Genomic DNA, 12180 nt, shown 5'->3' with positions numbered 1-12180 from the left:
CAGTAAATACTCACAGGGTCCTTCAAGCACTGTTTGATCATCAACTGAAGTTCCAGCCAGGACTGCCTCAGTGTCCACTGCTCAAGATTCTGGAGAAAATGGAGTTAACACCTTAAGAATATTGAACATGTCTTAAAATATCATAACAGCTTGCAGTATTTGCTTTCTCAAAAAACAGAAGAATAATCACACACAATAAAGGGATTTATATGAATCAAAAGACTCCCAAGTCTATAACATATGTTCATTATACACACAAAGAAATGAATAGCAACATTAAAATAATGTGCCTTATTCAGCTATGCACTGGAAGTAAACAGACAAGAATTTCTTCTCCCAAATCTATCCAACTCCATTACAAAATGATTTTGATATTTTGAGAATAATATACTTAAGACAGTCCCTCTACAAAGCATATTTCACATGTAAATACAGTACTGGCTTAACATATCAACATTTATATGATGATTTATACAATGTGCAGCATCTTATATAAACCCAGCAATGAAGTATGACAATTATGCAAAAAAGAAAATTGGGGGAATAAGAATTAGAATTGAGGTTAAGATTTAGCTAGTACAGTTCCTGTTGTGGCTCAGTAGTAACAAACCCAACTAGTATCCAGGAGGATTCAGGTTCGATCCCTGGCCTTGCTCAGTGGGTCAAGGACCCAGCATTGTCACGAGCTATGGTGCAGGTCAAAAATGCGGCTTGGATCCTGCATGGCTGTGACTGTGGCATAGGCAGGCAGCTGTAGGCAGGCAGCTGATCCCCAGCCTGGGAATTCCATATGCTGCATGTGTGGCCCTAAAAACGCAAAATAAAAAAAAAAAAAAAAAAGAATTAGCTAGCAACGACCAAAAACGAGGGAGGCAATAACTCCTGTTGTAATCACAAAAAAGGTGACAAATGACAAAAGCAATCTTTAGACTATTGTCGCTTACCTGAAGAATGCGTTTAATATGCTGTCTCTGTAGGTTGTCCCCCTCAGTACATTCTTTAATGCCATGAGGATAACAGATAAGCTGCAATAATTTCTGTGCTTGCATATTTGAAAGCACAGGGTCCAAGATAAGTTCCTTGTCTGTGCATAATCTTTCAGGCTCTTTCAAGCAATGTTCTCCTACCCATTCCTGAAAATAATAGAGCAGTTAGATGGACAGACCGACATTTTCTATATGCCTACATAGTATAAACTGAACTCACAGTGTACAATGGTAGGACAGACTGACATTTTCTATATGCCTGCATAGTATAAACTGAACTCACAGTGTACAATGGAAAGTGGGGTGGACTCTTCCTATTAAAAAAATAATAGATGAAAAACGTAGGAGAGAAAAAGCTTACACACAAATTTTTTTACACACAAATTTTCTAGCATTTTGGCTTCTTAAAAGAATGCCAAAAAAATAAATATGAAGAAAAAAGGAAAGAAAAAAAAGCTAAAGAAAATAATATATATTTTCAGTTGGAGAATGGGGCCTTGCTCCAAGTACTGTTTTGTAATCATTTTTTTAACTTCTATAGACAGTAATGATTCTCTGTTATAATGTCTTCATTCTTTTTATGGAATGCATTATATTCACTAAACAGAACATAATATAACATTTAGAAAATTGTCTTCTTTTTGGTATCATTATGAATAAATATTTGCACACATCTATTCTCTATGAGATTATTTTCTTAGGATAATTTCATAGACATGCAATTGCTGGATCAAGGAGAATAGTAAAAATTTAAGTCTAATGATGTATCTGGCTAAGTGAATTTCTACCAATTTAAATTTCTATCAGCTTTTCGTCATGATTTTTTCAAGGGTAAATTCGTTTAGACGTAAAAAATCATGAACCATACTAGAGTCAAGTTTGAACCCAGATCTGTTTCAGATGAAACCTCTTTCCTAACCACTACACCAGAGAGAGGCTCAATGCTGGCTGTCCATTAAAATCACCGGGAGAGTTTGTTAAAGTTCCAAAGCCCTGGCTCCATATCAGAGCAATTAAATCAATCTCAGGTAATGCAAAGCAGTAAGACACCAGTAATCTTTTAGGCATCAAAATTATTTTAAACTCCCTAGATGACCCCAATGGGCACCCAGTTAAAAAGCAACACAAACAGTACATTCTCAACAACTGTTTCCTAGTAGTTAACTTCCCATGGTTACCATATACCCCAAAGAAAACATGACCTTGTTAACACTGTGTCTATAGCAAAGTGAAAAAGAATACATGCGATATGCCTTTTTGATAAGAGGGAGAATTTAATACAAAATAGAAAGATAAGAAAATAATGAAATTGGTCACCTAGGGCAGGGAGGAACACAGAGCAGAACAGAGTAGGGAGGGAGGTATACATCTCTGAATTCACCCTTTTGCTAGGTGATTCTAAGGACAGAGCTATGGTAGAAAAAAAAAATTTAGGAATATGTGACTCTAAGGACAGAGCTATGGTAGAAAAAAAAATTTTAATTGAACACAAACAGAAATAAGTGAAATCAATTCCATTTCAAATGAATAACATATCCACATTGAAGAAGAAAGGTCAAATAACTTTTGAACATAATACTGCAAACCCTTGGGGGGAAAAAAAAACAGCTACAAGTCCTTTTAGTGAGATTGTTTTTCATAGTGGTACAGGGGTAGTAATTCTGAAACTATTTCAGGTGTATTGCAGATTTCAATAAATGAGTAAATGGTGGCTATTATGGGTAGCCAGGGTTCTTGTGATGGAAGAAGGTGGTATCAAATGGAATGGGGGGAGTGCAAACAAAAATTTGTGTGGTTTGATTGGAATTGGAGGGTATCAATATAAACTCAGGATTATACACACATACAGTTATATATGTGGATATTCACAACTGGTTATTTATAACTGGATAACTGGATGATTCCCCCAGCTTTGTCTACTGAAAAGGCCTAGAAATGTCCATAGCAGAAAGCCTACATAGTGCTCAGATCTTGGTTTCTAAATACCATCTGCTACTAAATGGAACCAGGGTTCTATGAGGGAATAAGTAATTCCAGGAGCAGGGCAGGGAAAGTACAAGATAGGCCAGAAAGTAAAAAAAATAACTTGATATTTTAAAAATAAATACATAAAAATGGGGGAGTTCCCGTCGTGGTGCAGCAGAAGTGAATCTGACCAGGAACCATGAGGTTGTGGGTTCAATCTCTGGCCTCGCTCAGTGGGTTGAGGATCTGGCATTGCCATGAGCTGTGGTGTAGGTCACAGACACGGCTTGGATCTGGCATGGCTGTGGCTGTGGCTGTGGCGTAGGTCAGTGGCTACAACTCCAATTGGACCCCTAGCCTGGGAACCTCCATATGCCACAGGTATGGCCCTAAAAAGACAAAAAAAATAAAATAAGAGTGGGATGTGTCAAAATAACACAAGAATCAGCATGAAAAGACTGATACCAGACAAATCTGGAACAATCTGAACTTGAAAATAACTAAGGGCAATATATTGCAACCTATGTGGAAAATGAATGAATGGAAGGCAAGAAGGGATGAAGGAAAAAAAAGGAAGGGAGAGAGGGAAAGGGTAGGCTCTTCCTTAGAGTGGAATGCAAATTGATAAACGTGGAAGGAGTGGAGGAGTTGGGAAAAGCCATCACGCAACCATCGCAGTAAAGACAGGTCTGAACAAGCATCATAATGGATGCTATATGGGAGGTGGGGAAATTTGATGAGAAGTAGAAAGCTTGCTTTGTCTCAGAGTGCCTCTTCAAAATTGTTTATTAACTGCAAGGGGAAAAATAATAACTATACAATAGAGGAATCAAAAAACCATATAATGGAAGTGGAGACAGCTTGATCAAAGTTAACATCAACAGTGAAGTGCAAACGGACAGCATGTGCCTTCAGATGTGAATATCTGAGAAGAACATAACATACTTCTGTAGTATGCTGGCCAGGAATGCAGAATCGGAAGCTAACCTACAGGAAACTTCAGACAAAGCCAACCTCTCTGGGACAAGTGACAAAACTGGAACATGGCCTATAGGTGACAAAAAAATTACCATCCCAATGCTAAATTTCCTGGTTTTTGTTAACTGTATTTTGCTTATGTTAGCAAATAAATGCTGAAGTATTAAAAAAAAATTAAAGAAAAAAAAATAAGTAGGGAGTTCCTGTTGTAGCTTAGGGGTAATGAACCTGACTAGTATCCATGAGGACTAGTCTGGGTCTGATCCTTGGCTTTGCTCAGTGGGTTAAGGGTTCAGCACTGCCATGAGCTGTGGTATAGGTTGCAGACGTGGCTCTGATCTCATGTTCTTGTGCCTGTGCCATAGGCCAACAGCTGCAGCTCTGAATCAACCCCTAGCCTGGGAACCTCCATATGCCACAAGAGTGGCCCTAAAAAAGCAAAAAAAAAAGGGGGGGGGAAGCAAAAAATAAAAACTAACTAAATAAATAAAAAGAAGAATATATGCCATCTACTCTCAAAAGGTTCAGAAAAAATTTTTTAAAAAGTAGATGTATCCACAATTGCTGTATACAAATAGAATTATAAAGTAAATATGTAAGAAGTTAGGGAATCTATAAAAAGAGTACACTAGAGTTCTTTGTCATTATCACAATGTTTCAGCCAATTTGAAGCTATTTCAAGATAAAGTTAGCAGGAAAAAGAAAATCACCTACAGACAAGTTTCCCACAATACTGGGCATTTCTCTCCAAAGGAATAGTTACGTACTTGAAGCGAAAGGCAAATTAAATCCAAAGAATACCTGTTGGCAGATAGTTCTCAGCACATATCTAGCATATTCTCTTAAATTGGCAGTTTCTATGGAAATGCTTTTCCCACAGGATTTTGGATTTTGGGAGGCAGTCCAGATATCATCGGCATTCCCATCACGCCGTAAACCCCTCATGGTGAAGTCATCGTTCTTTAAAGAGTTGACATTGCTATTGCCAATTTTGGCATCTCCTAAATAACAGAATCACAAAAGCAAAATCACAGGAGTTCAAAATGTTGCCAAATATTTGGGAAAGAAACAAGGCAAGCATTTAGGGACTGCAAGTATGGGAATGGGATCATCATCGCATAGTCAGTTGTTCAGCAATAGAGACAATGGATCAAGAGCATAAATGCTAGAACCCAGAGAGGTTGCATCAGACATGATGGAACAACTTAAAAAAATTTTTTAAATATATTGAAGACTGATTTTGTTTACAGAATTAAATATGTTTTCACCAAACTTGGAAAGGCCATTGTGAATCACACTTATAATCACACAACATTGATTTACCAATAGTTCAACATGAATGTTTTCAAATTCATTTGACTTATAGACAAGGAAAAAAAAATGGGTTACTCACCCTTCTAGATGTCCCTTTTCCATTTCTTCTCTTACAATGACTTATTTTCTATCCATAGGTCAAGAGAAAAGTTTTGCCTTAGCCCACCTTACTATCAACTTCTTGACAAGAGAGATTTATTTCCCTGGGAATGGAAAAGGGCAATGCATACTAAGGGAGCCCTGAAACATAGGGCATTCATTGAATAACCCACGTCTTTCACCTTCCTCTCTGTAAACATCCAAATTAGAAAACCTCACCTGATCAATCTCTAATACACTTAGTAAAATGAAGCTAAGGAAAGTGTTTGTCTCATAACAAAGTTCTGGGGGTTGAGGGAACTGAGAAGAACAGTAGAATATCTGGAAATAAGAACTCTCTAGCCATGAAAAGACAAAAACTATCATATTTTAAAAGTGAGAAACTGGAGTTCCCATTGTGGCGCAGCGGAAACGAATCCGATTAGGAACCACGAGGTTTTGGGTTCAATCCCTGGCCTTGCTCAGTGGGCTAAGGATCTGGCGTTGCTGTGAGCTATGGTGTAGGTTGCAGACGTGGCTCAGATCCCGCATTGCTGTGGCTCTGGCATAGGCCGGCAGCAACAGCTCCAATTAGACCCCTAGCATGGGAATTTCCATATGTTGTGGGTATGGCCCTAAAAAGACAAAAAATAAAAAAATAAAATAATAAAATAAAATAACATAAAATAATAAAATAAAATAAAAGTGAGAAATTAATATACATTGGTAATAAAGATTGCCAGGTGACAATAGAGCCTCTACACACTTGCCTGTTTACCCGCAGGATCATAAGCACTGACCAAGAAAATTTCCTGGAACTGACAAATGAGTTTAGATGAGGCCCCCACTACTTTACTGTAAGTGAAATCAAGCCCAGGTCAGTGCAAAAAAAAAGCCTTTTAAAAACCCACAGGTCTGGAGTTCCCATCGTGGCTCAGTGGTTAAAGAATCCGACTAGGAACCATGAGGTTGCAGGTTCCATCCCTGGCCTTGCTCAGTGGGTTAGGGATCCGGCGTTGCCGTGAGCTGTGGTGTAGGTCACAGATGAGGCTCAGATCCCACACTGCTGTGGCTGTGGTGTAGGCCGGCGGCTACAGCTCCGATTTAGACCCCTAGCCTGGGAACCTCCATATGCCACGGGAGCAGCCCTAGAAAAGGCAAAAAAAAGACAAAAATAAATAAATAAATAAATAAAAGAGGAAACTTTTCCAAAAAAACCCCCACAGGTCAACCAAGAAAAAGTTTGACTCTGCTGACAAAATTTCAAGAAATCAGAATTGCTTAGTGAATATTTACTTATGAAATTATAAGAGGAGAGGAGAAATAAACAATACATTTAAACTCATCAATATCTCATCACACATTAGCATACATTTTTCAAATACTCATACAAAAAGCACCGAGTTCACTTCACCTACAGAGTTGGTTTAATTCAACAGAGCTCTTCAGGACCTGAAACAAAGACCAAACTCTGCATGTTTTTTCCAACCTTTGGTGATATGAACAATGATTTCTATATCTTAGGGTAAACAACTAAAGGAATTAGAAACCAAATTTTATAAAAGAGCCCTATTCCCTCATTCAAATAGATCCTATGGACAGGACCTGAGAGAACACTGATGATGATGTGGCGAGGTCAATAAAACTGCAAAAGCAAACATATGCCTCTGCCAGTCCCTGTCTAGGAGATTATCATTCAGTTTAGCAGTTGGGATGAAGAGAAGGTCTGAAAGGCTGTGCCAGTCATAGAGAAAACAGAACAAATACAGTGTTCAGGGACTGCCTGGTCCAAGGCTCTACTGACATTCAACTAGCCTGATTCTGACTTCTCAGACTGAAAAACCCTCCATTGCTGAGAAGGCTGTAGAACCTACCAAGAACTGAGGCCAATCAAAAGGGTCAAGGAAAGGCAATCAAAGAAAAACAGACTGGTGATTATGCATGGGTATCAAAATATAGTTATCTAGATATTTAAAGAGGTTGGCAAATTTTACTTGGGATTGGACCTGGACCTATGAATCAAGGGGATAATATTTTAGATATTATCTAGATATTAACTAAATACACATACTAGTTTCTACTATTAAAATGTTTATCACTTGAGGGATAGTTGGACGTGGCATTCAGAGTGAACATTTGAGCTTTATATTAATAGGATAAGAAAGATTAGATTCAAAGTTAATTAATAAATCCTCAACCAAAGTATGGGATCATTAACCTAAATCAACCAGCCAATGCTTTGAGTCCTCTTTGACCTCCTTGCCTCCAATGATACCCTTCTTCACATATTCTACCATGTTTCCCCGTGGTTCCATCTTAGCTCTGGCCACCTCAAGATCTGTTTCTTAAATCTTCCAAGTGTTTTTCTTCCTCAAGGTCTTTGCATTTACTCTCCCCTCTACCTGGAATGTTCTTTCTCCATTCTTCTAGGATTCTTCCCAAAAGTATCCTCCTCAGAGATGCCATCCTTGGCTCTTTTATTTATTTAAAAAATTTTTATTGTAGTTGATTTATATTGTTCTGTCAATTTCTGCTATACAGAAAAGTCACCCAGTTATAGATTTATATACATTCTTTTTCTCACACTATCCTCCATCATGTTCCATCACAAGTGATTGGATATAGTTCCCTGTGCTATACAGCAGGATCCCATTGCTTATCCACCCCAAATGCAATAGTTTGCATCTATTAACCCCAAACTTCCAGTCCATTCCACTCCCTCCACCTTGGCAACCACAAGTCTGCTCTCCATGTCCATGAGTTGGTTTCTTTTCTGTAGATAGGTTCATTTGTGCCATATATTATATTCCAGATATAAGTGATATCATATGGTATTTGTCTTTCTCCGACTTGCTTCACTTAGTATGAGAATCTCTAGTTACATCCACATTGCTGCAAATGGCATTATTTTGTTCTCTTTTATGGCTGAAGTAGTATTCTACCGTGTATATGTACCACATCTTCTTAATCCATTCACTCTAAATGCCACATTTGCCTGTCCCTCAAGTGTTTGATATGTAATATTTATATTATTGTTTGGTTCTAAATATTTTGTAAATTCCACTATGAATTTTTTTTAGTTGAGCAATGCTCTATTTGAAATGATTTCTCAAAATTACCAAACATAAAAAAAAAAAGTCTATCACTTACACATTTACATGACCTACATGAGCTTAATGAAAACCCACTATTTAGTTGCTCTGATGGGCACCAGAGAGACCAGTAAAAAAGTGAGTCCCTGACACTAAATAGAAGTGACCAGCCAGCTTTCCTTTCAGACATAATCAGTCAAGATATCTTACTGAAATGAGCCTTTAATGATGGCTGTATAATAACAGAAGCTCCCATGCTCAGAGGGCAGGGTGTGGCCCTCCAAGTGGTTCTATCTTTCCCTTTCTACTACACAATCCATGGGCATTTCACAAGGGTTTTGGGGGGAGTCCTCTTACCCATCCTCATTATCACTAACACATACTTCTCAAGCAGGAATACGAAGGATCAGGATATATTCTCAAACATGTTTAAGACTCATCTAAAACAATTCCTATCCACTAAGTAATTTAAGTTGGAGTCAAAGGGAGCTTCTTTGGAGCAAGATAACTTTTGTTAAGTAAAGACCAAAAGAGGAGGGTACCCAAAGTTGAAAATCGGCAGAGTGAATTTAAGACTTTCTAATCTTTCAAGACCTAATGATTTATAGAGTAAAAATGTCTGAAGGTATTGCACTGTAAATGAGCAGAAATGAGAGGGCTACTCCTCCTAGAGAATACATATCAATAAAGACATATGGATATCTTGGACATTACAATTTAAATTGTGATATCTAATAAGGACTTATCAACAACATCTGTATTGTTGCAATTATTACGTGATTCATGAAAAAAACTAAGGCAGATGAATATAAACAGGTTCAGGGTCACAATGAAAGCAGAAAAACTGAGACTAAAACCCAAATTTTCTGGTGTTCTAGTCCTGGAATAGTATATAAAATTTAAACCTTTAGACAGATTACCAAGTCAACTGTGTCCATCACAAAGTGAGACTTTTGCCATCAAATGACATCAAGACAACCCTGGAGGTTTAAGGATCTATATGACTTTAGAAGGATATATCTGCAGTTAAAATGCCATCAAAAAAAGGATTATATTCAAATTCCCCCAGAATTGTAAGTAAGGGGCAGACTTCTCAGAGTCCATCTGAATATCAATTTGGAAAAAGCCAACTAACATTTTCCAGGAGAACAAACAAAACATGTTTCTAAGAATATTAATTAGAGTTAAATCTGAATACAAGTTATTTTGCCTCAGTTCCTGGTGATTCACCAAGGCTGAGTGCCAGGATAGCCTTACCAAGCATCATAATTGCTTTTAAGACAGCAAACACGGCTCCCACTTCAATGCTGTTGTGAGCAGCGGCCAAGAGGTGTCTATCGCAGGATGATCTTATTCCGGGGAAAGGTTTGCCTATGAGATAAACAACAAACCTTTCATAGCCTCATCACCATCATTAACAATCTTTTGTAACCATTTACAGTCATAGGGCCTTTCACTGTTAGACACTGGGCACTTAATTGTTATTAGCTAGCTTTAATTGATGCTTCATGGATTCACTAAGAAACTCTGCCAGTATTCCTTCTTTTCTCTTTAATTATTAAGACAATGGTTGTGCTCTTTAGAGAGATGTATCAAAAAATAAGGACTTTTATCCACTTCCACTGATTGCCTCTCCCTCTCTCCTGCTCCCTCTTCCCACCCAACACACACTCTCTCTCTCTCTCTCTCCCTCACACACATACATGGAAATGATCTTTAGACACAGACTGCACTAACACCCGTGGAACTCTTAGCTTACTCCTTTTACCCTAGTAGAAGAATAAATGAGTCATCACTGCCCTAAGCTGCTCTGGTGTGGTTCATAACCAACAAACACAGTATACTGGAGGATCATACTGCCCACCAGTATGGCTTGGCTGGAGAGCAGAGGTATTTTTATTGTTTATTAACTCCTGATGTGAGTTTCTCAATACATCCTGATATTGTGTAAATGAAGGTGATGACAACGCTCTCAACAGCTGTACCCCATTCCTTCATCACCTGAAGCAAGCCCACTGGTATCAGGGAGGAAGTTACAGAATGGACAGCCTACTTGGTCAATTTAAAACACATAGCTCCAAATGAAAACGTCATGAGAAATCTTTCAGCTGTCAGCTCACCAGTTGCTTGAGGTAATAGGCAGGCCTGGGGAGCTCGGAAGAGATGAAGCAGGAGTCGGCATGTCATTCTTGCCCCAGGCTCCGCATCGGCATCTCCACAAGCTAGGAAAGAGGGATTTTAAAAGCAAGTTTTCTAACATATTTGAGGCTGGCCATGTCTTCTGCACTTCTATGATGCTACATCTTCTGGACTAATTTAAATAAATGCCCCTAATGGCAAAAAAGTAATCCACTGGTTATGCTTTCCTGAGAAACCTGAGTGCTTCCTTAAAAACAGGCACTAACATAGTCATTTCCAACCTTTTCTGTAGAGATCCATATGACTTCTAGGAATCATAATTCTACCATCTCTACCCGGATGCCATATCACTGTCTAGTGCAAATTCCCTTAAATACTAATTTCACTGCCTTTTAATAGTTAGAAACCGAGACAACAAATAAACATCACGGTTCCTGGATGCAGCCTTACCTGCAGCTAGGAGAGAGGGAAGTGCGACGTGCTGCACGACGTCCTCCAGGGAGAAACACTGTCGTGCTATCAGAATAGCAATGAAAGTAGCTAATGAATCATGGAATGAAAGGTCACTCACCTTCAAGAAAAACATTGACACGTTTTAATATCTAACACCCTTTTAAGTAGTATCTAAGATTAATATCTAAGAGAATGTAGGCAATACCAATAAGATCTCAAATCCCAAAATGAATTGAGAGCGAAATAACTTATTATTATCATCCTCCAGGCCTCCTTCTCCTTTATAAGACAAAGGATGAGGTTTACCCACATCCCAATGCTTTAAGAAGATATTAAGTTTTACCTTGAGTGCACATAACTGAAAAATAAAGCAATAGAGCAACAAAAATCAAGAAATCCCTAAAAGATATACCATAAATTCACCTTTTTAGCAGAATGCAGTAAATCTATCACTGCAGGGTAAGACCTTTAGGAAGCAAGGGAAAACAAGGAAATTCCCCAATTGAAAAATAAGACTTGATAATGTCTGGAGCTCCTTTCAGGAACCACTAATAACAATTGTGTAATATAATTAAATTATCTTTAAAAATAACTTTGAAAACTCTTACCAAACTTCCAAATTTAAAGAAGAAAGACTGAAGATGAGTGAGTGAGAGAGAGAGAGAATGAAAGAAAGAGAAGAGAATGGGAGAAAAATTATTTTCTTTAGCCTGAAACCTATACCCTTTAGAGATCTTGAAAGACTGTGGCAGAGAAATTTTAAGAAAAATAGCCTGGGAACCTCCATATGCCGCGGGAGCGGCCCAAGAAATAGCAAAAAGACAAAAAAAAATAAATAAAGAAAAATAGCTATGACAGCAGACTCCATATTAAGTTGTCCAGTAACTATAGTTAGCAAATTATAGAGATCACTTCATTTAAGAGCACACCATCAGGACATTCATACGATTATTAATTCCAACTTTACAGATGGGGGAATAAAGTGAAGGTAAAGTGAAACCAAAAACAACTGAGATGATAAGGAACTATGCTAAAGATAAAATGTTGGGTCTTTTCTGCCTGGAAGATCAGGCCACAGATAGGAGTTTGATATGTATAAAATCTTAGATGCCCACAGAATGGAGTAGGATTGGCCCCCCTGGTCTTGAGATACCAGAACTAGGAAGCAAAGCTTC

General features: G+C 38.1%; 2 protein-coding genes across 38 annotated transcripts in view; one reads left to right on the top strand and one right to left on the bottom strand.

Moving 5' to 3' along the window:
* The window catches only part of MED12L (mediator complex subunit 12L), a 354400-nt gene that overhangs the window by 62300 nt on the left and 279920 nt on the right, over positions 1–12180 (bottom strand). For 31 of the 35 annotated variants that reach the window (XR_014824163.1, XR_014824164.1, XR_014824168.1 and 28 more), the window contains 6 exons: positions 11003–11123; positions 10534–10635; positions 9671–9784; positions 4731–4930; positions 945–1133; positions 15–89 (listed from right to left, as the gene is read on the bottom strand). Coding sequence is in view for 26 of the 35 variants with exons in the window: in XM_084990033.1 (XP_084846159.1) it covers positions 15–89; positions 945–1133; positions 4731–4930; positions 9671–9784; positions 10534–10635; positions 11003–11123 (801 nt within the window). In the remaining 9 variants the exon portion in view is untranslated. Of the gene's footprint in view, positions 1–14; positions 90–944; positions 1134–4730; positions 4931–5322; positions 5447–9670; positions 9785–10533; positions 10636–11002; positions 11124–12180 lie in introns of all 35 variants that reach the window. The other 4 variants (XR_014824169.1, XR_014824170.1, XR_014824171.1 and 1 more) reach the window with 1 other exon arrangement.
* The window catches only part of P2RY12 (purinergic receptor P2Y12), a 49586-nt gene that overhangs the window by 8474 nt on the left and 28932 nt on the right, over positions 1–12180 (top strand). The window lies entirely within an intron of this gene.

The sequence above is a fragment of the Sus scrofa genome, chromosome 13 (genome assembly GCF_054392235.1).
Source record: "Sus scrofa isolate SSC_HxYL_T2T_F1_AM1 chromosome 13, Sscrofa_HxYL_maternal_Yorkshire_Landrace_v2.0, whole genome shotgun sequence".
Classification (NCBI taxonomy): Eukaryota; Metazoa; Chordata; class Mammalia; order Artiodactyla; family Suidae; genus Sus; species Sus scrofa.
This window is presented reverse-complemented; position numbering and strand designations above follow the sequence as displayed.